General features: G+C 39.7%; 3 protein-coding genes across 7 annotated transcripts in view; 1 reads left to right on the top strand and 2 right to left on the bottom strand.

The window, feature by feature from the left end:
* Positions 1–7,587, bottom strand: part of ric1 (RIC1 homolog, RAB6A GEF complex partner 1) — a 29,775-nt gene extending 22,188 nt beyond the window's left edge. For both annotated transcript variants that reach the window (XM_087144329.1, XM_087144330.1), the window contains exons 1-6: positions 7,336–7,587; positions 3,349–3,456; positions 2,524–2,600; positions 2,151–2,255; positions 1,634–1,776; positions 161–294 (exon numbers count right to left, since the gene is read on the bottom strand). In XM_087144329.1, coding sequence (XP_087000455.1) covers positions 161–294; positions 1,634–1,776; positions 2,151–2,255; positions 2,524–2,600; positions 3,349–3,456; positions 7,336–7,476 — 708 coding nt within the window. In that variant the 5' untranslated portion in view covers positions 7,477–7,587. The remainder of the gene's footprint in view (positions 1–160; positions 295–1,633; positions 1,777–2,150; positions 2,256–2,523; positions 2,601–3,348; positions 3,457–7,335) is intronic.
* Positions 7,588–8,003: 416 nt separating this feature from the next.
* tctex1d1 (Tctex1 domain containing 1) lies at positions 8,004–21,909 on the top strand. 4 transcript variants are annotated; one of them, XM_022254038.2, is made up of 4 exons: positions 8,004–8,158; positions 9,540–9,711; positions 16,723–16,936; positions 19,420–21,909. In XM_022254038.2, the coding sequence occupies exons 2-4, from the start codon at positions 9,590–9,592 to the stop codon at positions 19,621–19,623; spliced, it is 540 nt and encodes a 179-aa protein (XP_022109730.1). In that variant the 5' UTR covers positions 8,004–8,158; positions 9,540–9,589; the 3' UTR covers positions 19,624–21,909. The 4 variants fall into 4 exon arrangements, with proteins under 4 accessions (XP_022109730.1, XP_087000237.1, XP_087000238.1 ...); XM_087144111.1 differs by lacking the exons at positions 8,004–8,158; positions 9,540–9,711 and adding an exon at positions 12,314–12,551; XM_087144112.1 differs by lacking the exons at positions 8,004–8,158; positions 9,540–9,711 and adding an exon at positions 13,196–13,582.
* On the bottom strand, positions 21,289–25,294 carry LOC110989557 (uncharacterized). The gene is made up of 4 exons (XM_022254036.2): positions 24,712–25,294; positions 23,753–24,006; positions 23,160–23,294; positions 21,289–22,632 (listed from the first exon to the last, which is right to left on the bottom strand). Exons 1-4 carry the CDS (start codon positions 24,716–24,718, stop codon positions 22,468–22,470), a joined length of 561 nt encoding a protein of 186 aa, XP_022109728.2. The 5' UTR covers positions 24,719–25,294; the 3' UTR covers positions 21,289–22,467.
* Positions 25,295–25,380: the final 86 nt, after the last annotated feature.

Here is a 25,380-nt window from a genome sequence, read left to right as displayed (position 1 = left end):
AAACCGGCATCGAGAGTTTTTAAGACTCATTTTGTGGGCTCCAGTCACATATGACCTTTCACCCTAACAGTCCTCCATCCTCTGATTTCAATATTTTGCTCCATACACCCTAGGGTGTCAGGACTAATATTCCTGACTATCAGCAGCATTAGTTCCTTACTCTTGGTTCAAACTTGCTGTTCTCTGCGGTCAGGAAAGCTGCTCTACCATCTGACAGGACGACGGCCAGGCCTCCAAGGATCATGCTGTACTCAGACTGCTTGAAGGACAGGGTGGTGTCACCCAATGTTGACTCTGCAAGTTCAAAGGTTCACAGGGTTATCATTTTTTACCCCACATGTACAGATTCCAGGAAGACAGTCAAAATACATCACTGGATGTGAAAACATATAGGCTCGGCAGATTGAACAGTGAAAATATATGCACATTTCCTGCGAATTTTCCGAGAATTTTGATGGGGATCTGAAGGAACCTTGGCCTTTAAGCCTACTTAAAATGTACGTCTGAATAAGAAAAAAAGTCGCATTTAAAGGTAATAGACTTGTTCAAGAAACTGAACTACATGTAAGGGTAAGTGTCACTGCGTTTAAAACAACTGTAATTGAGACACCTGTGCTTGTTGGTTCTAACTCCCTTTTGCATTAGTTTTCTAACTTAATAAACAATCAATTGCAAGTAATAGGAGACCGTGCTTCAAACCTCCAACCTAACTGCCCTTTGAAGCAAAATTCAGCTTGAAGAAGCAGACCCTTTTGGGGCGCAAAAGTTTTGGTACAAATGTAACCAAAGGCAGATCAATTCCGAATGACTGTTTCAATTACTGTCAATTTAATTTAAACCAGGTTTGATAAACACAAATTCTAGGCAGGAAACAGATAACTCATTTCCTGTCAACAGCTGAATGGAACAGATGTTTCATGTTATTACTGCTGTCGAAAACAATTTACAAATACACTGTATGAACAATACAATTACATGTTAGAAGTGGGAAATTTATGACTCGTGGACTGGATCACATAAAATTGTCCCTGCTGTTCCAACTGGATCCGTTCAATGCAACAAGAATACATATGCAACCATAGAATGTAACATGAAGCACAAACATGGCTACAGATCATGAAGTGTCAAGCACATGGTATTGATTTCACTTTAATCATTCCAGGAAGTGCCAAGGCACCAACAGGATAGCATAAGCATTTACACAGTAAATACACTGAAAGCTTATCTTTGAGGAATTTCTTCTAAGTGGCATGACTGATGGGCTCTTTTATGTTGCCAACATTTTTTTCAGTCCTTCCCGATGTTGGATAGTCATGTCAGACACATTGCAACACGGAATTCAAATCTCTTTTCTATCTTCGGCTATCAAGAAACGTTAATGGACATAAAAAATGCTTAAAGAGTTGATTTACACGAGGAAATTTGATCTAAAAAATTACATCTCACTGCAGTACACTGTACCATGAAATCATCAAACATTTTCCCCTGCAAAATCACTATTTCGACAGGACTGTACTTTCTACCCTACTCTGAAATATGAATTTTGGAAAAACTACGACTCAACAAAATGTACTGGACTATTCTTAGTTCCCTTTTCCTCTAAAACGACACAACATATAGCATTACTACCTACCTCGGGACTGCTGCAAGTCTATTGAGAACGGAATGGCCCTGATTGATATATCCATCAAGTTACGGCAACTGCCATCCCATCCTACTCGCATCAACAGGCCGTTGCCAGTAGCAACCAAGAGGTCATCCTTCAGGCAGCACAGGCTATGAGAAAAAAGCACCCCCCCCAAAAAAAAGAGGTAACCAAACAAGCTTTGTGAAAAAATTAAATTGGATACAAAAAGACTTTGGATACTTTTGGATACAATTGATACATTCAAGCTGCATATACTTAAGTGAACAGGTAAATCGCACCTCAACACTTAACTTCATAAAGCCCTGGTTAACAGCCATTGCTCAACATTTGAAGTAACAGCTAGCAACTGGTATTCATCTACAGTTAGCTGATCAATATGGCAAGAACCATTTTCCACTGAGCAAAGTCAAATTAAAGATCCTCTTGAGGCATATTTCCACTTGTGGCTTACACAGCCTTAGAAATGACATTCAGGCATGTCCAGGGTAAACAAAGATCCCACCTGTTGACGCCGCCTGGTATCTGTAATGTATAGGAGTATGAGATCTTCAGCATGGGTACTGCATTTGTATCAGCTTCGGTCGCATCCCACCTGTAGTGGGTGGAGCTAAAAAAACCCAAACAATCGAACATTGTTTCTTGAGGACTTTACACAATGTGCACTTTCAAAAGCAAAATTTCGACATTAAGCTTGTTTTTATGATTCGTAATGCAGCACAATTATTTACAAGCAACGGACTAATGTTGGTCCAATCCACAGCATCCTCTACCAGTACTTGCATGGATCTTGTAAAAACGAATTGAAAAAAATCAACAGCATCAGTTTAGTTCTCGCTCGGACTTTGCCTAAAATTCACTTGTTGTTTCCAGGTTACCTGGATTGTTTTGTAGAGAAGAGTTTCTGGCCACCTTCGTGTTGTACTTTGAAGAGAAGCAAGTGACCAAGGGATGTCTGCCAGAAAAAAAAGATACATTTGGAACCTATAAAGATGACTTCAGAGGGATTCTGACTAGTGACCGTCATAATGCAGCCTACAGCCCCTTCAACAGCTGAGGCATTGGGCCTTATCCATCAGTCTCCAATACGATCCTCATCAATGTTTTAGGATTGCCAACGGTGTTACCCTACTTGAAAAGTTCTTTGTGTCCACGGGAGAACCCAGCATGGTACATGTATGCATTCATACCAAGGTTACCCTATCTAATAGATTCTGTTCTGTGACTGGCCGACAGCTTACACGTGTAACATTATTACTGAAATGCTTAACAAACAAGACAACACAATGTGCCAGAACTTCAAGTTACTGGTAGTGTGGATGTCAATTAAGCTCACACCATATAACAGTGTGCATGAACTAGACTGCACATGTACAGCCAGGCACAAAGTACATTCCTGTTCTGAATTTCAATCAAATCACTATCATTTGTGAATTTACCAATTTTGAAACTTTTTTTATTTTGTTTACTGATTAGCGTTGCTTAACTTATGTACATGCAGTTAACCAGGACTTGTATAAATGTAAACTGTTTGAGTTCCTCATTTCCATATTACATGTATTACATGTACCAGTCCATGGGGAAATGACGTCAGACGAGAACCAAATGCCAACAAACATGACAAAATGCCACCTTCTTGTTGATTGGCCAAGTTTGGCATTACCGTAGTTAAATGTACTGACTTCAGTTCCTTTCCAACTCACCCCAACTGCCAAGACAGTGCAGTCTGGTCGCCACTGAACACAATGGTTGGTTCCCAGTACAATGAGAGAATCATCTGATCGTCTGTATGTCACCACCAGGACACAGGGCTACATAAGATATACATGCAGAGGAGTTTTTTTCATTTTAGGAAACTTTTTAAAGTACAAGTATAATTAAGAAAATGATTTTGACAGCTTCTTGCAAAAAAAAAATGGAAATTGAACGCAGCATGGTAAATTACAGATCAAATCGATCATTGTTGTTCTACAGATCATTAACTTTGACCCATCAAAATCCTTTTCTGCAAAGTGGAGGAATTTGGAGGATTCAGGGTGTATGGAAAAATTGCATGGCTGATTTTGAAGGATGCCATACGTGAAGGTCTTGGATTAGACCTTATCTTGTCTGTGCTTAGTCAAGCACAAATTCAGCCCAATATTTCTTTTGAATCAACTGCACAGCTCAAGAATGCCATTCGCACTGCCTCAACATAATGACAGGAATTGCTGGAGTTAGGCACACCTCCAAATGACATTTTCAAGAAATTCTGGAGGATTTGGGCTGAATGCAATTTTTTCACGATGCAAATCAGAGGATTCAGGATGGTTCCGAGTAAAAAGGCCTAGGGGGTTACTGTCAAAAACTAATCTGCCTGAAATACACATGTGTACCTGGACTAATTTCAGAAAATATTCCAGGCAAAATAGAAAAGTAGCACACAAGAAACCAACGAAAGAGAAATGAACAAGGAAGGAAACACGACATACATGTAAAGAAGAAAACATGAAAGAGAAAGGAACAAATATGCATGTACAAGCTGTTGGAGTGAGGGAAAAAAACAAGGAAATTCCAAGCCATGCAGGACTTTGTGTAGAGCCTTTCAATTTGTCATGACATTTCAAATTCAAGACAGAGAAGTAACAGATAAGATCATTGGCCTCAGGAAATTGTGCACGTGTTGCAGAAACAATGTTTACAGCATGGAAAGTAAAAGAAGAGAAGGAACTAATACTAAATAGAAAGAGACAAGAAAAATTAAACTGTAACTGTCAATCTGATACCATGCTATTTAGAAGGCAGCTAAGCTTTTGAAAACAAAATCCACTGAAAATACTGCAAAACCATGTTTGGGGCTTTTCAATATTTGGGTGTGATTAATTAACTGAACAAGGAAAACAGAAAAGTATAAAACAAGCAGGACAAAGAAGCCAAAAAACTTCACAAGAAAAACAAAATAATACAACACCTACTGCATGATGCAAATCAGTTTTGTCCACAGTTAACTGGACACGAGTGAAAGTTCAAATCAAACACTACTGCTTTACAGCAAAACAGCAACAAAAATCCCCACCACATCAGCCCTCTTAGAACCAGACCAGCAGGTTTTATTGCAATCAAAGAAGTTTCTTTGACCGATCCTGCTGTGCTGTCTTAAACAAGGGACATCACACCTCTGTACACAGAGCTTCCTTCAGGAGTTATGTTTACCAGGTTCAGTGTCACCAGCCAGACAATGACTCACAGCACAACACACTTCCAACATTTCCTGTTGGAAGCAAATTTAACTGCTTTGAGTACTGTGACTTTCAATATACATGTACCTGCATGTTTGTGCGTTGTATAATTTAATGGTGCATGTATAACATACTTGCATAGGTGCACTTCCACAGTACATGATGAACAAATGTTATTTAATTAAATTCTAATTCCAGTCTAGGTTCTCTGCGTGAGTCTGAGCTCTCTTCTTTGTGAGTCATTATGTGTCACTTCAACCCTGACTTCTACTATCACGGTGTATGCACTTGTCTGATGCGAGCCACAGCCTTGGGTCAGATCTTTATGAAAGTTATAAATCTCCTTGATCTTAGGCGTGCACAGTTCAGGTGTGAATACTTCAAATGATTTTACATATATTTACAAAAAGTGCCATTTCTGGTTAAAATCTTTTAAAAAAAAACCTGCTTTACTTGAAGAATGAAAGAAAGAAACTGAAGCACATTCCATGGGAAACGAGAATAACAATAGCATAGAAACAGCCTTGTTCTGTGATTTTCCACACCTGCATGTCTGTGCAAAGCACCTTTTTACCATATAATATCAGATGGTTAAAGATTTGATACTAGGCGTATTGTTTGCTTTCAGGAGTACGCAAGGTAAAGAGGTTTCCATGTGATAGGGCCCTCTGGTGTACTTGTACGCGCTGTTGCGACGGTTTACTTCCGTTCATGTGAGGGAGGTCACGAGTGCGCCATGTCAAATATGGTATTATGCAAAGAGAAACCTGGTTATGCAAATTTAGAAGTGTGAAAAACTTCTGACCAATGAGATGAGCCGCCTCCATGTCCGCTTCTGGCTCGTAGTGCGACTGTAATTTTCTGATCACTCTGTCACAGCCTTTTATAGCAGGCAGAACTTTTGTTAGCTTGTCTGGATTACTTTTGCCTGCCGCCTCCCTGATCGACCACCTTCAGGTCGAGTTAGATCATATGAGATTTTCGGTAGTCTCACATTGTAAACTATAATTGCTTGCTTTGGCTATAATTTTAAGTTACTTGGATGAGCCACCAGGGCTGTCACTGGAGGCTGGTGTTAAGTACATTTACGTCCCATTACATTATTGGTGTGTTTACAGGCCCTAACCAGCAATATCTTCTTAGGCTGCCTAACTTAAGTTCGGCATTGGCTGGGAGGTTAATTAGCTACTGCTGGCAATTTTTTGGCAGACTCAGACAGTCAGCAACCAACACGTTCTTTATGCTTATAAGCGAATTACTGATATTGCTTTTTATTTTCCAATGTGTAACTTATAAGTGCATATCATTCACATACTCCTGACTGAAGGTGCAGCATCAGTGGGAGTACTAGAATTCATCTGTAATGTGTTTCAAGTGCATTTCATATCACGTTTGCTTCATTGGGGTTAGAGGTTTTCTGACTTAATGTCCAACATCAGTGGGAAACCTCTACTACGTTGCCCTTCCCTTCAATGAGTTTTCAAGTGTATGCATTTCGAGGATGCTTATTAGGTTTTGATGTATGTGACTTCCCGACTGAATGTTCAATATCGGTGGGAAGATGCACAAAATATTACATTTGTCTTGGATTTTTCTTTGGGCATGGTGCCCGTGGTTTGGGTTTGGTGTGCCTGCTCATGCTTAAATGTTTTGTCAATAGTCCCCTGTGCTTGCATTGTTTTAATGACATTTTATCCGGATCACCATTACGATCGGTGTCCGGGATGCATTTTATGCTTTAAACTTTTTCCTTAGCTGTGGCATCAGCTCAGACTTTGAACAGATTTTCCGAGTTTTCATTTGTGCCCAAGTATAATACAAGTGTAATGAAAGTGACAGTACTTAAAGCAGTTAAGCTAAATTCATTTCAAACAGGAATAGTCAACCAGCCATTTTTCTAAAAAGTTTATCTCTGAAAGCAACTGTGAAACATGTTAAACATTTAAAATTAAGCTTAACCATGATTCATGCTATTTCTTAAAGTACTACTAGGCCTTAGGCCTACTTGTACCTACCACAGGCCTGTTTACACATGTAAGTACAATTTTCATTTTTAAAGCAAAATCAAAATTCAAAACAGCCTTCATGGCCTAGGCAGAAAAGCTTTTGCCAAATATTTTATTATGAAATAATACCTCAGTAAATAAAAACTGCTAGCCATGATAATGATATTGATAACAATTTAGACTTGGCCTTAATAAAAAAAAATACTAAAATAGGGGCCTAACTAATGTACTGACAATGACGTGACAAGAAGGTAATCTTTGCAGACATTTTGACCATCATGACCACGCCAATCATTGCTTCGTAAGGGAATGGACAATAACATGTCAGTTCATAACGTGTAAAGCAAGCCGGCTAATTACAGTGTAGTCCAACGTCCAGACGTTAGGCCTACAGTACAGTATTATTAGTCCTACTTTAGGCCTAATAGTAGTAGTTACAAGTTTCAATCCGATTAGGTTAAATTACCTTGCACTGCCAGATATGAATGGACTGCGAAGTAACCACAGCAAAAAGTGATCTGTCCCGTGAAGCTAAAACCTCTTGGACTGCTTCTGCTTTGACAGAAGGCACGTCTAGATGTTTGGGCCACCCCACGGGAAAATACATTGCGATAATCGAAGTATTTTCAAGTCAACAATAGCATCGCTATTTCAGACGACGTGCAGTGGAAGTCGCCATATTTTCCAACATGTCCAACCTGTCACTTGCGAATCCTAAGGTGGCCTTTGTAAAGATCAACATGATTGGTCATTTGGACCGCCGGCTCAATGTATACGCGAACTCAACATCCAATGGCAGGTAACTTCACTTTAACTTTTGACAAAAAGATGCGTAGGGAAAAATACAATTTAATGAAAGGATTTCATTAAATTGACATCTAATGTTCTCTTTTGTCCAAAAAGGGTTCCTTATTATTTCTACGAAGCACTTCTCGTTTGACTTTGCTTAATGTACTCATTAAGTCATTACCACCTTTTCAAATGTGTCTGAAGGGTCTAGAATATAGGCGGGGCATCACTGTAAGCGAAATTACCATATTGATGTTTATGCTAATTTAATCAATTAACTGTCAAGACACCTGTCGATCATTCTTGTGTACGGTTCCTACGATACAGAAAACGAAGCCGAGGTTACGCCGTTGGTGGCGCTGCATTTATGCTCCAGCATTAGCAACAGTCGAGAGAATTTACTGGGGAATATCGATCTTCGGGAAAACAGGAAACGCTGGCGTATTTATGATCTGCTGGGATTTCTTCACGAGCTAGGTCTTAATATGCACAACTGACCGGTAAGTTCAGAATTCCATGTTCTCAAAGTATTTTGTTTAATGATATAAAATTTAAAAAAAAGCTAAGCCAGTAAACATATGTACATGTATTGTCGGTAAACTGGACATCCTCGCCATGTCACGTTTGTCATGATTGTTCGATAATGTTGGACACACGGGAAATAAAACGTGCGGAGTTCCGTTGATGGGCGCGCAATCGGTCAATCGTTTTGTAGAATGTAAGGTCTAACCACCATCAGCGGATCTTCTTTCTCATGTTTCTAATTCATGGCTGTCAATGGCTGTGGCCGATTGAAAAAGAATGTTAATGAATTGTTACTGAAGTCGGAGAATTTCCAAGCTTACAATAATACAAAATTCCATTCTGTTCTAGAAAATATACCTGATGTCATTCTTCTCCCGCACTCTGACTCAATGGAACGGGCTTCCCAAATTACTTGTGGAGGCTCATAGCCCCTTATTAGAGTTCAAGCAAATACCAGTTACTTCTACTCACTAGCTAATGGGTCTCCAGTGGTAAACAGTAGGCTATTCTATCTATAATGCACTCTATCCAAGAACTGCCTATCCATTAATGTGCCTGAGTCTTCAAGTATATCAAGTTGGCACACCACCTGGAAAACAAAGAAGAGACTCTTTCCAACTTTGTCCAGTGATGTCAGACAACTTGATCGTTTACAAACTGGATGCGGGACAACTTGAGCATGCAAGGCATAAACATGACAGAATGCGCCTCTCTATCAAAAATGGTAGTTCACCTTTTTTTGGACATTTTGTCAGGCCAATATCACTGAATATGTTTCCTTCCTGTCAAAGTTTCAAGTTAACACCCACCAGGTCATGGAGCAAACATTCCTAAAGCAAAGGATCCACTAGAGGCGTAAATATTATTCAGCCGAACTAGACATACAGTCCTTTTGTGGCTACTCACAACATGCAAAACTGTCAAATTTGTCTATTCCAACCTAAAACACCTTTCAAAATTGGTCCAAGATGACTAATCATGGCTCAGTGTGAATGCTTAGGACTGGCAATGGAAGGAGGGACCACTGCCTCCCCTTCCACTTTGTTGACTTGGGGTTAATGCCCTGTCCCCCCCCCCCCCCCCCCCGCCACTCTTGGCAGATCCTGTAATGGCTGATACCTGAATGGTCCCCCAACTTTGGAAATTATTCCCCTATCGTTGACGCTCAGCTTCTTCTTTTCTTTGTGAATACAAACCCCGAATGAGGACATCACATGCAGTCTTACACCGGATCCAAGTCAATCGAATCACCGAAAAGAAAAATTAAGATGTTTCTAACATTGGCTGTAAACTGCAGACGAATCTTGACCGTTCATGTATGTCCATGTAAGGTGGTTGCGTTTGATTTTGCTTCAGGTCACGTTCATCAGTCTCCAGTAACATTAAACCTACAAAATATACCAAGCATGTCAGACAGGCAAGCCTCAGACATGGCTCGCAGCAAGGCAGCAAGACTGCTGAAGAGACACGGCAGTGCATCCTCGCTAATGAGCGGCAGTGAATATGGAGGAAGATACAAACATACCGGGTGAGTAGGTGGACTTTTCCGAATCTGGGAAGAGTTTCAAAATGACACTCTTAATGCCTCAAGATTGTAACTGAAATAATGCATGATGGTAGCCCTAGGTACAATATATAAATGGGCAAATCAATCTTTCCAGCACTTCAAGAGCTTTGTGGGAGTACATGACTAACATTATCCACCCTACTGGCATAAGAAGAGCAATCACAGTGATCAGTCGGTGTTTATTGCAAGTTATCCTTATTTGGACATCAAGCTTTTCTATTTCCAGGGAGATTACAGGTGCACTGTAGTATGAGTCATTGAATCCGTAATGTTTCCATTTTGTAAGCTCACCAAGTTACTTTGCATGACTTGAGTCAAATTGACATAGCAGGGCTTTCCTGATTCCGAGGTTTTACCCAGAATATTCTCCTGGGGTTTTCCTCCCAACTCTAAAACTGTAACTGCTTCTCATACTACTAGTACTAGTCTCCTTTCTCCAGATGTTGGCCGTTTGGTGGCTGTCTTAGGTGCCCTTGCATGCCTGAATTACATTATAACATTTGTAAGTTACGTTATATACCCGAGGACCTCCATGGAGAGCATTCCTGTAGCAGATTGAGGCCTACCCTCATTAAAAATGACAAATGAAATACGTCAGAGACACACCAAAGCATTTGGCGTTGTACATGTAGTGTAGTTTAGAGGCATGTCTTCTTAGTTCTCTTATTCAGCGTTCCTGAAACCAGGAAAGCAACAAACTTGCAGTCATTAAAATTCCCATGGTACGATGAAGCAATGCTTCGCGCTTGTTGGTGACGTGGGAGAGATCTGTTTCATCATGTCAGAAAAACACCTGTCTGTAGAAATGTTGTGCACAAGGGCACTTGGGTGTGCTTGGAAGACCTACTGTTGTGAGCTGCAAATCGCGTCTTATGGCTGCTGTCTCATGGGGTGGGTGTTTGCGTACAGTGGTTGCGTATGTGTTTTATTTTGTACCAATGTGCTCGTTGCAGACCCATATGTAGGAAGTTTTCCAGGATACAGTGTAGGTGCATGTTTTTGAAATTTGCAATTTCATGAAATGAGATCAAGCCTGTACTTGTTTTTTTTTTTACCGTAAAGTTCACTGTTAGTAAACCATTTGTATATACAAATAATTTTCCATTGATCAAATTGTATCAGCTGTTCGTGCAGGTCAAACATTTCTATATATGTTGAGCACAGGCACGGTGTTTGAAAGTCATGCTAGTTTCAATCCTTTTCCAGTTATTTCCTTTGTTTTCATTCTGTAAGCACCTTAAGTCAGTTTCCCTATATGTTAGTTTAGAGCGAACAAAAAATATGTATTTTGGGGGTTACTTGACTCAACTTGAAACATGATGAATAACTTTGTTTCAAACCGATAAAAAAGTATGGTGCCAACCGTAAAGCCTAATTTTTGTGTACACATTGGCAATTAGTATTTACCTCGATACCAGTGATTACACATGCTGACATTTATGCTGTTACTGATGAGTGCACACACACAAAGATTTATCCTTGTGCTACCCTGATATGGTTTGTTGAAAAATTCGAGCCAAAACGGAGAGGAACACAAAACATAGTCATCCGCTGGCCAACCCTTTTTTCAATCTAATAGGACACACAAACACTTTCTGTGTGGCCCAATGGAGAATTGACATCAACTGGGTGAAGAGTGTATTCGGAGTGTTGATTGATTTCCCTTCTCATGTAAATTGTTCTGCAGTGGTTTGGAAAGATGCATTATTAAATACGTTGCCATGCATGCAACAATTCTCATTGTCCCGCGTGGGGTAGATGCTTATTCGTATTTCATGACACTTTATATATATCCACCTCTTCTTTTGTAGTAACCGTGCTGTTCTAATGTATCAATATAACACATTGAATGACTCCCAGCCTTTTCCCTTATAGACAAATGTAACATAAAGATGCTTGAAAATATGCTGCTGAGGATATTGATTTTTGCTCTTAGGTCTTTTTGTAGGAAGAAATCCTATACATGTAGCTCACATTGTCTGTAGCTTAGATAGTACAATCATTACAGAATTGATCGATCAAAGGTTGATGTCAAACCTTTTTGTTTACGCACAGGTTTAATTGTGTAATAACGATTTTCAGTTTAAGTCTTAAGATAAGCCCCAACATGTTGGGTTCCTGCTTTGGTATCATTAAAGAATGGGAAATTTAAACAATTCTGCCAGCAATTTCTTGTGACAGTTTGAGGTGGCCTTTTGCTGTATTTCACAAGTCGGTCCATCTGAAGACTCGTTTGGGAGATACATGTAAATTCCTCAGACTGCTTGACCAACTGCAATCATTTATTTATTCCTTTGGGCTCTTTAAACCAGTTTCAAGCTGGAACTGTATAATTAATTAATGCATTGCCCCACAGTTTTGCCAAGTGAGGAGCCCACATAAAGAACCGCTACTGTAATATATAATTCATTTAAAAGTTGGGCTTGCTGTTTGTACACAAGTGTACCAAGAGGAAGCAAATTTGCATGCCTTGAATAATATGGACCAAATTCATTATTGATTGTGTTTGACGATGAGGGAGGTCGGTAGAGGTGGTTGAGAAGGCCAGTTTCCGCGATTACGTCATTGTCACAGGAACAGGGTTTCGTGTAGCTCTCTCTTGGACCTTGCTCCTTCTCTTGGCACGCGTCTCAGTCTTGTCTCTGTGCCATGTCTCAAGCAGCAGTGGTCACGTTTGCACCCGCCGCGCACTCTTTTTCCCGGCAGCGTGGGATCAAAAGTCGGCGGCGGCCCAGTGTGCCAGCACAGACTAATCGGCTGTCGGTCCAAAATGGCAAGGGAAGAACTGAGAGTCGAGTCAGGTTAGTTGAGGATTAGTTCAGCAACAGCTCAGTTGTTGAAACCAGTGTTACCGTAAGCATGGTGAATTGTGACTTTTCATGGAAATTGCAGTAAAAAGCTTCATCTGAGTCAGTCTACATGGTCTTGGGTGATGATAACATACAAATGTACATGTGCATGTACTTCAAGAAAAATTATAGAATGTTGCCTCTTTCTTGTATTGAATTTTTTTTATTGACCCCCTCATACTGAGAAGTGATGGCATATTATTTAAAATGATGATGGAACTGATGAAGGAAATTGTTTTGCATTTTGTTCCAAGCATTCTCTTGGGTATCCATTCAAGATAGGGCATCAGTAGTAATGTTTAATTTTTGAACTCTATGCAAAAAGAAAAGGCTGATAAAATTTTAAAGCCTATCTGTGAAGGGTTCACTTTTATGCAAACAAAGTGTTCCACATCAATATCGTAACCCTCCAGTTCACACTAATCAACTAGCCATTAACCTCAATGTGTGCACTACTTAGCGTTGATACTATCTGCACTTTGGATGGCGATTAAACTTAAGATCGGATTTTGATCATTCTAATTAGAGACACATGAGAGATTGCTTTGAACAAATCTTTGGTTCTGACCTACCAAATGACTAGCAGAAGATGTGTGGTCAAACCTGAAAAGCTTATGTTGGGGACGACCTGTGTTTTCTGCCCAGTGTGTAGAATTGTAGGCCGACAGTGAGTGGTCTTAATTGACACTAGTGTAATGAGCCAGACAGTGGCAGGTTTTTCCTACACGAACCCTGAAGTGGCGAATAATTTGGCGCACTGGTGTAATTAGTCATGGTCGCATAGAGCCTCAAGAGGCTCGTTGTCAGCTGGTTGCCAGGCTGTAGTCTCTCGTTGTTTTTAAGATCGCTGTGCCTTGAGGAAGCTCTGTCGTCATGACGTTCCAGCTTCAACGAAGCCGATGTATGACACTTCCGGCCCGTACGGGCCTAACGATCAGATCGAGGGCCCATACCATTTCATTTCTGTCCAAACTCAGGAAAAGGTATTCTTTTATGGTTCTCATTTCTCATATTGTGTAATATGCTTCAGTCGCCATTTTTTCCTGCCAATTGTAATGTTGACATACGTAGTTTCATTTTCAATCTTATTGCTCACTGTGCCAATGAAAACGTAGTTGTTTTTCATTGTAATGATGCCTCATGTAATGAGATCTTATTTTAAAGAGCTCTCATGAAACTCATGTCAAGTGTCAAGCAGATGGTTGCTGAAATGTAAAGATGCTTAAATAAAAGGCATGACTGAATATTTTGTATGGTACATACTGTTTCCTGGAAAATAAGCCTCTTTAATTTGCAAGTTAATTTGTTTTCTGTAAATCATTTTAATTAAGACTGTAAAGACTATATAAGACTGAAAAGGGATTTCATCCCTTTATACATGTAAATGTACAGACGTATATTTGTGGAAAAAATTTTGAGACTGGTTATGTACATGTACATGTAGCTGAGATGTATGGATTTCATTATCTAAGTATTTTTTTTTAATTGGTTGAGAAAAATAACATTTTCATCTATTTTTCATATGAACTGTTATGAAAATTAACAAAAGGTCAGTGGTTGAGTGTTCATGTTACACAGATTCAAGATTTTTTTACTAAGCGGCCTTGTGTCAATTTTGATTCTGAAATACTTGTATGTTGTTGTTTCCTTGAAATACATGTACCCTTGAGTGTATTTAGCTTTGTGTTTCTATAGAATTATTGGAATTAGAGGAATTTTGAAAGTTGTCTGAATGACACACATGTACTGAAGCTGGTGAAATTCAAACTTCTTTGTCAGGAATAACCACTGCAGAACACAGTGTCTCATCAAAATAATAAAATACTGGACCCAGAAGCTAGTTTCATTATGATTCCACAGTCCCGTACAGGTTACGCACATCTCATAAATTAGACCTGTTTATCCACAGGGTATTAATACTTGCCAGTCTGGTCTCATTAAGTGTAAGAAAACATGAGACATACACCTTAATGTGGTGCCATCGTAGTGGTGGTCTCTTCCGTAAAACTGGAAGTCTTTAGAACCTAGATTGAAATGACTGAATGACTGGCATCTTTGTCCATGATGTAAGGCACGGTCCAGATTACAAAAAGTGAGGAGATCAAAAGAGATGACAAAATGAAAAGCTTTAAGAAAAATCACCCAAACTTTGCATCCTTATCTCATTTTTCCTTGTATTTCTATCGTGTACATCGGAAAAGCTCATTGGCCAGAAAGTTACCTCTTTTTTTGTATTTGCATATAACAAGCAGCCAATCGGTGATAGGCACCAACAGGAGCTGGGACATGATTTTACAAAGGAATAGTCTTGGCTCCTAGTTATGCGTCCAAGCCATTGTCACACTTGATCAACAATGTGGGGAGTCTGGAAAGCGATGGCCATTGAGCATTTCCTTGGAATAATGGGAAAAAACATTTAAGAGTAACTATAGGGACTGCATTCCATGTTTAAATGGTTCCTTGCCATGTTACAATAACCATTACCGAGTACCAGCTGCAAGGGGTCTATAAATAGATGTAACACTGGAAAAAATGCTCCAGGATTTCCTATAAGACATACACACTGTACTTGGACTTAGAGAGCTGATTACTTAGATCCTCCAATATAAGCCAAGGACACCTTGGTCAAACGCATACTTGTAGTATAGCAATCACATGGCATTCTCATATCCAGAATCTTAGGCCGTGTCCGAATCACTTGGCTACGGCCGGAAATCACACACAACTCTATGGAAACTGGCTGTGGCCACTACCATAGACTCGTGTGTCATTTCAAGCTGCAGCCAAGTGATTCGGACACGGTCTCTGTCGTGCTTTTCATTGGTTGGAAAAATATGAATGAATACCAGAGAACATCAAATATGCCAACAACTCAATATTTTTTTCCAAACATTGCTCCGAATTATAATCAGACTTAAGCAGTTCTCAGGACTTCTTTTGCTCTCTTCCTGTTCACCATGACTGCTTTTAAATGTTTATTCCCAGCACAGGACAATTGCATTTGGGCTTGTGTAGCAACCAAATAATAAACATAGAACATTGAACTCATTATAAAGCCATATTGAGGTAATCCAAACTTGGAAGCCGCAACTCCAGCGACACTCTTTTGCTTTTGCCCTTTGAAGTTCCAAAGTTCTGCTTGAATGTGTGTTTAAGGCATCACACACTTGCCTTTTGCCTCTTTGAAGAGGAATGCTGGCCATTATGTGTTTAACGGGGACCCCCAGGGAGCAGATAGGAGACAATTTCCAAATTTTGTTTTTTAAATACTATGTAGGTTTGCCAAAGCTTAGCAGTTAGCATTTTGATTTTTTTCAGTACAAGTCGATTTTCACAGTTGAAGCCATATTCCGAGTGCCTTACATATGCCAGTGTTCCCCATAACTTTGTTTTGGACTTCCACGTCAGTAACCATGGCGATGCTAAATTACAATTTTAGACTCAGAGTCAATTCTTTTCTGAATGCTGAATCACGCAAGCGGTAAGTAGTTGTAAACTTGTAACTTGTCAACTGAAAAGCAGACAGGCAACTTGACTCATTTATTCAGTTGTGACAAAAGGCTGAAGACGATTGTGAATGTGAATATTTCCGGTTATGAAATGTCAAGTTTTTATTGCATATTTATCCATCACTAGTTACATTTATTTTTCATGGCTTGTAATTACTTATATATTGAGGAAGATTTAACAGCCAAACATAATTAACATTTATCTGACACATATGTGTCTGAACCAATTGCAGTGCACATGTATGGAATGCTTGAATCCCCCCCCATAGCTGGAACAAATTATTGAGAAAGAAAGGTCACACTGTTCCCAAAGATTGCAAAATTACTGTCTGACAAGCTTTTTTAGAAGGAAACAACATTTCAGGGTAAGAATTAAAGTGTGACCAGGGACCATTCTGTAAATTTTCAGAGAGAAAGTTTGCGCGGAGGAAAACTCGACACCTTTCAGATTCAGTTGGTGCAAATATTCTGTCAACACTCTTTCTAAAAGTAATACTCAAATGACCCTGTGGGCCTTTGAGTTCCCCACAGCCATTTTTTTTCATTTGATTATTTTCTTCTATCATTTATAATGTCCATTCTATTTTGTGGATTTGCCATTTTTGTCTTCACAGCTCCGTCAGCACCGTCTCGTTTATGGACGAACCGGCGGACCCCAACAAGCAAGGGTCGAGCGTCAAACTGGAGCCCACGTATCAGATGGAACCCACCAAGCGCTTTCCAGTCAACACGGTCAAAGACATCCTAGGCGAGGTGCTGCAACATTACCTGGCCGAGGAGAAATACGAACCTGAGCTCTGTAAACAGATGACAAAGACGATATCGGACGTGAGTATTGTTTCCCCCGTCATGGCCGCCAGTGGAATGTATTAGTAACTCCTTTCATTACTCAGATAATAAACAAAGGAAGTAGTAGTGAATAAGTCACACAATGAGTGGATTACAGTTATAGGAAGGGATATGTCACGTTAGAAATCCAAATTTGTTTGGTTGAAAGGTGATTTGATGGCAAAACACCTTCGTGTTATGGTGACAGTACAGTATGAATTTTTTTCTAATTTAATAGGACTTTGGGGGGTCTTCCTTGAAGTATTACCTACTGTATGTTTTTCCTCATGGTCTCATTCCTTGCCAAATATTGAAGAGAATGCAAAGTATTTAAATGTTTATTTTTTGGCCATTCATGTGTCACATATTGTGAACTAGGCTTGTTGATGTGGGCAATAATTGGAACATCTTCTGTGAATTAATCCATGTTTCACTGGCCACTGGTTGTACACCCACACCCATCCCAACGCTGGCCTACTGGAGTCTGGTTGTTCACTTGATACATGTATCTGGTTCATCAGATTTTACAGTAAATTTTGTCCGTTATCTTGAAGATACAGAGGTACTCTTTTCAAGAAGTCATTCAAGCAGTATAAGCTTTTCAAAATTTTATTCTGGTTCTTTTCACGAATATTTCAGTTTAAATTTCACTTTTTTAAATTCAGAGGTCTCTCATGCAAGGAATACTAGAAGCTTTCATTCCAAATTCCAAGTCTGTTATCTTGTTCCACTCAATGGAATAAGTAACTGTTTTCATTGTCTTTTGTTTTAAATTCTTGTGTTTTATCACAGTCACATTGAAGCTCTTACACATCACACCTGTTTTTATCCCAAATAATGTATTTGTTGAATGCCCTTAAATTATCCAGGTGATGTTCTCTTACTAAACGTGCTTCAGGACAATATATATCACTACACAAAACTATATTGACCAGCCTATTAATGAAATAGATTCAAAATGAAGATCTGTGTCCCTCAGAACCCATTTTTCTTCAACCAAATTGGGTGTATTCATGCGTAGTTTCAATCCAATGAAAGATTTAAATCTCACTGCAAAACCTTTATGCTGCACCACCAAAGAAAATCCATGAATCAATATCCAGCTTAAAGAATGGAGTATGGATTAACCCGCCCTTTGGTGTTCTTTGTGTTTGCTGAGTCGAAAAAAGCTGCCTGACAACAGCGTTCACAAAATCCTTGAACCACTGTCAGATTGGGGGCTGGATTGGGAGGTGTGGCTTAGAAGCAAGGGGTGTGGCTTAATGGTATTTGACAAAATGAATATTTATAAGTCATGTGCAGGATAGTACACAGTAGACTGGATCTTTAAATTCATATTGAATTGAATTATTCATAATAATGTGCATATACATTTCTTCCAGGTTTCATGAAATGGATAACGAATAGCTCTGGAGCCTACCACAAAATGATTGATTTTTTGGTCAACTGTACATGTACATAACACTCACACATGACATTACTTTGAAACTTTTAATGAGCATGATTTTGGTTGTCAAGGTGACCAAATACTGGCTGTACTGCAAATAAACACAGTTTTGAGTTGCATGGGAATTTTGAAAGGTTCTGGAAGTCCAGTTATAGACACGTTCATTTGGTGGCATTGAACTTTGGATATTTCTCAAGCAACAAGTTTTCATCAAACATAGAGGTGTGGAGTTACACAACCTACTTTGGTCCACTTTTGTTGATAAAATTGAACCTGGGCCCTTATTTATAGAGATGCTGTAAGCATAAACAACCCCCCCTCTGAAAAAAGAAGTTGCTTAGCAATTAGTTTACCAGCAAAAAATCCATATAAACTGTATTTCTTTTGACAAGTTTATCCGCCAAATTTCTGCTTACTGCACAGATTTGCTTAGCAATCAGTTTTGATGAGTTGGTAAACATAATCAGGAAGGAGGAGGGGCAACAGTACTTTGAAAATAATGATCAAATGAAAATTGTTTGGCCGTTGGTTTGGCGTTGTGGTTCTTTCCTTGCCTTCCACCTTTGCAGTGTGGATCTGGTTTTCAGTCCCTACTTGACTCCGTGGGTTTTACCCAGAACATTCCTCTAGGGTTTTCCTCCCACCTGTAAAAGTCAGGGGTATGAGAATTCAGCTTTTTAGCAGATTTATGCGTTCTTGTGTAGATGTTGACCCTGAATTTCAGCTTTTTTATACACCTGGTCTGTACAAAAGTGTTTTTACATTTCAGCGTTTCACTAGCTATTTTCAGCTTCAAAAGTGTAACTGCTTCTCAGTGTCTCCTCTCTATTGGTTTCTTCAGGCTTGCGCTGTGCCTAGGGCGCTTTTGGTTAATCCTTGGTGTCATTAGCAGAAATGATCAATATATTAATATTAATAACTACATGGGATCAAAAGTAGTCATGACTGTGTGGAGATTTATGTTCATTTCAGTCAACTAAGAGACCAAGTTGAAAATCACGAGATTGAAAGAAAGTTTGATTTTCTATTCCTTCAGGTTGTGAAGGCAAGAGTGAAGGAGCTCCAGTTGGGGCGTTACAAGATTATCGCCCTCGTGCATATTGGCGAGCTACGGGACCAGGGTCTGAAGATCAGCAGTAGATGTCTGTGGGATGCAGCCCACGACAACTCTTCATCCTACGAATTCCGTAACAACTCTCTCTTTGCCACGGCAATGGTCTTTGGTATCTACCACGAATGAGGCTGCAGGAGAACACATTTGTGGGCGTGGGATGTGAGGTAATGGACTCTGTCTGGGGGATTTTAGAAATAGTACATTAATGGTTGTATTATTGGCATTGGCAGAGTTAGTCATCACTTTTGAGTTTCCAATGGCTACTCAAATTTTATGTTATGAATTTGTACAGTTTTGATAAAAACAGACAGTCAGTGTGAGAATATTTCTGCTCGTCCATACCCCTCAAACTTGGCTGGATTAGGTAACTTTGGCTTTCAGCATTTTGGGGTTCTAGTTATAACCTGTGTTTCAACTTGTCCGAAGGGCTTTTTCATGGGCATTCAGAGTTGTTTGAGTTGAGATGTACATGGCTTGCATGCCTTGTGATTTCACATGCAATCCTTTTTGGTGAAGAAGGTCATCAAGCCATGTCAGTCAGTTTCCCGGGTGATTTCTCGCATACCACTCGCTTAGCAAGCAAAAGATTTCTGTGCTGCCAAGAGACCGGTGAACATTTTCAGGGTATACATGGCGCATACCGTCAGCTTCAATTTGTGAAGGGGAGGGGGGAACATGTCAATGTAAATACAGGCTTAAGGAGAGTATTGGTATTGGAAATCTTTCAGTGGAGTTTCTACATAGTTGCCGAGAGTCACTGGTACCCTGGAAGTATTGCACAACAAAACCAATAAATGGGAACAGATACATGACTGTCATTTGGTCTTGTAGCAGGTACATGGGTTACCTGTCGTGAGCCTTAGTAGTTATTTTTCATGTAGCTTATTCTCTAATTTGTTCAAGATTTTTTTGCCTTTTCACACGTGAATAAATTTCGCACCACTGGTTTACTCTGCCCAATTTCAACATTTGTAGCCTATAGGTATCACACATACATAGTGTTATTGAAATATATGTGCAGTGATGCACGAACAGAGAACCTTGAACAGCTTGATTCAACACAAAAAGCTGGAATGTTGTTTTCGATTTCTATTGTGAACTAGTTTTGTCCTGTTGGTAAAAGGAAGTAAAAGTGCCTGTATTTCTGTGTTCATAGTGACCATTTCTGAAGGCATCCTTTGAACACCAGGAGGTACATGCATTTCCCTTCATTTTCAAAAAGAAAAACAAAAAGGAAACACAGACAGGTTAAAAAAACTACAGGTTTGCCATGTGTAGTTTGTAACTATTCTACTGTCACAATTCTCTTGCAAGGGCATTTTAAATGGAAAACCTGGATGTTGGCTTAATTCCAGAAATGAGTTAACGGCCAAAGGGGTGTGAAAAATTAAAGAATTGTTTGTTCATTGCAGATTATAAAGTTTTGTGGAGTTCTGCATGGCGCCCATTTCTGCATGGAAACAAGAATAAATTGAAAGCCCTCTCTTTTTTTTTCACTTGCAGCTCCTTAGCATTTCTGGCCTAAAAAACCTTGGTCCTCAAGACTTGTATGGTGCCCTGTATTCCTGACATTGATTATCAAGTCTTTTCAAATGAGTTAACACCGATTTTCGTCCTGCTGATATGAGGTATTTTCAAAATGATCCCTAACTTATCTCTGAGATTATCTTGATTTCTGGTTGACTAGTGTCGTAGCAGAGGGGAAAAAATCAACATTGGATAAAAACTATTTATTTTTGTAGAACTAAGAGTTCATTGAGAACAGTCAAGAAATCACTTTGCAGACGTTCATATTGATCCTAGGTATAATTTATTGCATTACTTCTCCATGCATTGTTCCCCTAGAGACTTCGTTATCTGCGTGAATATTAAGCTGTAAATATTTTTGTATGCACTTCAGTATGGGAATGTAGAACTTTGGTATAACCAGATTATAGTGTGATACCGAGTCCGTCCAGTTCATGCCTGTAACTTAAATATCAAAAAGCAGAGATTCAAGTAAATTACATTGTATTTTTATATACAAACTTTTGTTATGAGTAAAGAATTTGTTTTCATTTTTGTCATTTCACAAAAGTCACAATCATGAATGTACAGCATCGAAAGAGAAAATGAGAGTTAAAGTTATTTTGTTTTATATGTACATTGATCATTGTTCTGTGGGAACCAAATGTAGTTTGAATTCTTCAGCAATAAGGAAGATGATTTAAACTTCAGCTGTATTCTAGTGAATAACATTGAATTGGACCGTTCTTTTGATCGTCCCCAAAAGGCATCCCTGTTGAAGCAGATATTTTCAGATTATCAGTTAACCTGGCAAACAGAACAGTTGGTGAACTTTACATGCATGGGGCCCGTTTACGGTTCAATTTCTCTGTAAACGGCAATAAATATTTGAATTTTTGTCTACTAGTTCTTGTGTCTTTTTGTTATAAATTTTTGTTTTCAAAGGTATAAATGCTACCTCAACGCTGTAACCGTTTTCAAACGAATATAACAAAATCATATCTGAAAGCTGATTTCGAAAGACACAGTCTGTTCTTAGAAAACTGTAGCTTAAAAATAATTTCAGTTATTGCATTAAAACTTCAAAATAATTTCAGTTATTGCATTTACAAAGAAGCCGCATCTTGAAATCGCACCAGCCTGCTTATGTATGGATAACCTGCCATTTTACTAATCTACATAACTCGAGATGTGATTTGCTGCGGTGGTACCCTTGGGCCGGGCGGCACTACACCTGCGCAGGCATTAAACTTGAGATGTGTACTGTGGCACGTGCCCGTGGGCAAATGTCAACAAATAATTATTGCGAATACGGTCTAACGCGCGTATTTCACACACCAGATCACAACATTACAGCGTTGGACCTGTTTCCTTCTTCTGGTCATGGCAAACGAAATAGCATCGACAGCAGCAACTACAACGAACGATGAGAACAACAGCAGCATTTTTTGACAGCTTGATAAATTAATCGTCAGATACGTTTTGCCAGATGTAATCCAGGACATCCCCCTGTTCCTCCTGGACTTCCATGACGAGTGCGCTCCCGGCTGCCTTGATGGCATGAACCACATCACGGTGCGTCTTGCCATCCATCGACACCCCATTCACGCTCACAATGCGGTCCCCGACCTGTACATGGAAATTGGGAAGTGCAGTGTTTGAAAAATGCCACAGTGACACGACGATTGCTCAAAGAGGGAAACATTGGAAACGATATATTAAATCTACCAGCGACAATGTGGCATCTTTGGCTGAAACTTCATACTTGGGAAAATCGGAAAATTCTGCCTATGGGCAGGTTTAATTTTATACCTTATTAGAGGTTAAAGGAAGGGCGAATCCAGGGGGAAACGAGCCGCGCCTTCCCCTCCCCAAGAAAAAGAAACGGAGCAAAAAAATAAAAAATGAGAAAAGGCCTCTTTTTGCTCAATTTTATTTCTCTGTCGTCCCAAGGCGTGTTAAGAGCCCCTAAATGTATAGTCTCACCCCCTAGAACGGTCATAAAAAGTCAAAATTTAGGACCCCCTCCTGTAGAATGAGGAGAACCATCACTCTGCCCTCTATAGTCCTTAGGGTAACAGAGAAGTAAAACAGACACCAGATACAGGCAAGTCTCGACCACTGAGCTGCGCGGATATTATGCATGTCAGGAATACCTTGACTAACGTGCTCTTTTCCACCTCTCCTCCGGGATCGATGTCTGTGATGACGACAGGGAGTAGTCCGTTGGGGCCCTTCACTCCTCCAACGATAGACATGCCCAGCCCGGCGTTCCCTGGGTGCAACACGACCTGGTCAACAGGTGCCAACAACAGCAGTATGGAAACAAAGCCAAAAATTGCACATACATGTAATTATGGAATTTATGCATGATCATCCAGCACACAAGCAGAAAGCGGTTAACACAACACCCTGATTAAAATGGTTAAATAAGAAAGGAGACGGGACAACAGTTTATGAGGTCTTCGTCACAATTAACAAACGTGCGTTTTAATCGAAATTTTTATTTCTTGAATTGCGGGTTGTTCTTTGCAATCCTGTTTAATATAATATTGATCTCTTCATAATGGTTTCAAACCAAAACACAGGACTTTGGGGCTTGAAATTTATACCTATAAAATTTAGTACAAGGAAAAAATGCGACTTGACATTTCCAATTCTCTTGCCGTTGCTTGCAATATGTTTTCTTATGCGCAAAAAAAAAGCATTATTTAAATTGACAAGAAAAAAACTCTTTTTTATTATATACCTTTCTTGTTTGCGGCATGTACGTTACATAGCCTTCTTCACCGGACCGTTCTTCAGCAGACTCCCCGAAGGTAGACCATGATGCACCCGAACCAGACGGCGCGTCATCACCCTCTTCCGACTGCCCGTCGTCGGTGTTAGTAAACGACATCTCGGCATACGGCTCCTCTTGTTCAAATGCTGTCTCCTGGGTCGATAGGGATTCATTTTTCAGTTTCTTGGATGCCCTTATTTGGGCCATCGACACGTAGTGATCTGTGGATCCGATACAAATAGACCGCATCACCATCTTTAATCAGAGTCAGGCTGAGATGGAAACAATTAAGCTTGTCATGGTCCAAAGTGGTTTTTATTTTAGACTTTATTCGAGACCAGGCTGGAATTCATAACTTCCTTTGATATAAAAAAGTTTTGAATTTTGGAATCTAAAAATAAGTCTGACGTTTGTAGGCCTACAAGTCAAGTCTAGAACTGAACTTTTGATAAATAAGATGGGTTCGGTTGTCGAAATACTGGCAGCACCGAAGTATTTTCTGAGTAAATGCTTCGACATTTTCCTTAATAAATTTGACTCTTTAGGACACGTTTTCGCTTCTTTCTGTTGACTCCATACCACTTGTCGGGAAAAATAGTGATGTCCATATACTTGGACTTCTATCTCCCTGGCTTCATGATTCCGCAACGACAGTCACAGTGAAAACACGATTAATATTTAGACTGTGATTGAAGATTGGACGTTTATATCTCTTTAAAGTCGCGCCTTGGATCCAAAGTTGTCACATGGGTGGCAATAAATCTGAGCTAATCTAATCCCCTCAGACAACGGATGAATTTCGGTGATGTTTTCCTCGCTGCTGCGGATTTCTCTGTTTTACACACTATCCGCATAGGTGTCATAAAAGACATGGAATGACATCTAACCTGACGGACGGTGTTTCAAAGGGCCCATGACTGTATTACCTGTCATTGTCGGTACCGCAGACCGAATCACAATTCCTTTCTGGGTTAAAACTGACTTGATTTCAGTTGCTAATCCGCGTTTCACAGGAACAGCATCATTACACCACAGCAGCAATGTCGGATGTTGACTTCAAAAGTCAAACGTGGTCAGAAATCGAGTTGGTCATACAAAAAATTGTCACCAGGAAGGGAACCAGAACCTTACTGGTGACTAAGCATTTACCTGTAGGCCAACTTTTCAATCTATTTGTTAGTGTACCGAAAAATCATTGAAGCGTATCAGTTGTACAATTGCCGAAAGATTGGGCCAGACACACACACACTAACAATACCCCCATCTTGCGGAGGCGTGTACTGAACCAAGTTTCAAAAGTGATGTCTAATTTCAAAGATATTTTGATATCACTCTGACAAATGACACAAAAAATGAAATGGCAAGGCATGCTGGTCCGTTCTGGGTTTCATGTTCCCTTGGCCAGGGAAGTAGCCTTCTGATTTGAAGAGGTGCCAGGCATAACGAGAGAGCTTGGAGAGAGAAATCCCGCTAAACTTTTCGAGGTACGCGTATTGCTCAAATCGGCTTGAAATGTAACAGGATCCACAATTGTGCAGTCGGTGAAAGAATTAAAAATTCCAATGGAAATACGAAGGTCACCTATGGGCGATGTG

The sequence above is a fragment of the Acanthaster planci genome, linkage group LG12 (genome assembly GCF_054643075.1).
Source record: "Acanthaster planci isolate LZ-2023a linkage group LG12, COTS_SCS, whole genome shotgun sequence".
Taxonomy (NCBI): Eukaryota; Metazoa; Echinodermata; class Asteroidea; order Valvatida; family Acanthasteridae; genus Acanthaster; species Acanthaster planci.
Note: the sequence above shows the minus strand (reverse complement) of the source record. Positions and strands in the feature narration are given on the sequence as shown.

Excerpts from the sequence above, each read along its gene's own strand:
- LOC110989557 (XM_022254036.2), bottom strand. Across the intron at positions 23,295-23,752 it reads ACATGCCGCAAACAAGAAAG|GTCGTGTTGCACCCAGGGAA; the intron begins GTATATAATAAA and ends CCTGTTGACCAG. Across the intron at positions 22,633-23,159 it reads AAAAGAGCACGTTAGTCAAG|GTCGGGGACCGCATTGTGAG; the intron begins GTATTCCTGACA and ends TTCCATGTACAG.
- tctex1d1 (XM_087144111.1), top strand. The coding sequence starts at position 12,400 with ATGTCTCAAGCAGCAGTGGTCACGTTTGCACCCGCCGCGCACTCTTTT. Across the intron at positions 12,552-16,722 it reads AGAACTGAGAGTCGAGTCAG|CTCCGTCAGCACCGTCTCGT; the intron begins GTTAGTTGAGGA and ends TTGTCTTCACAG. Across the intron at positions 16,937-19,419 it reads TGACAAAGACGATATCGGAC|GTTGTGAAGGCAAGAGTGAA; the intron begins GTGAGTATTGTT and ends CTATTCCTTCAG.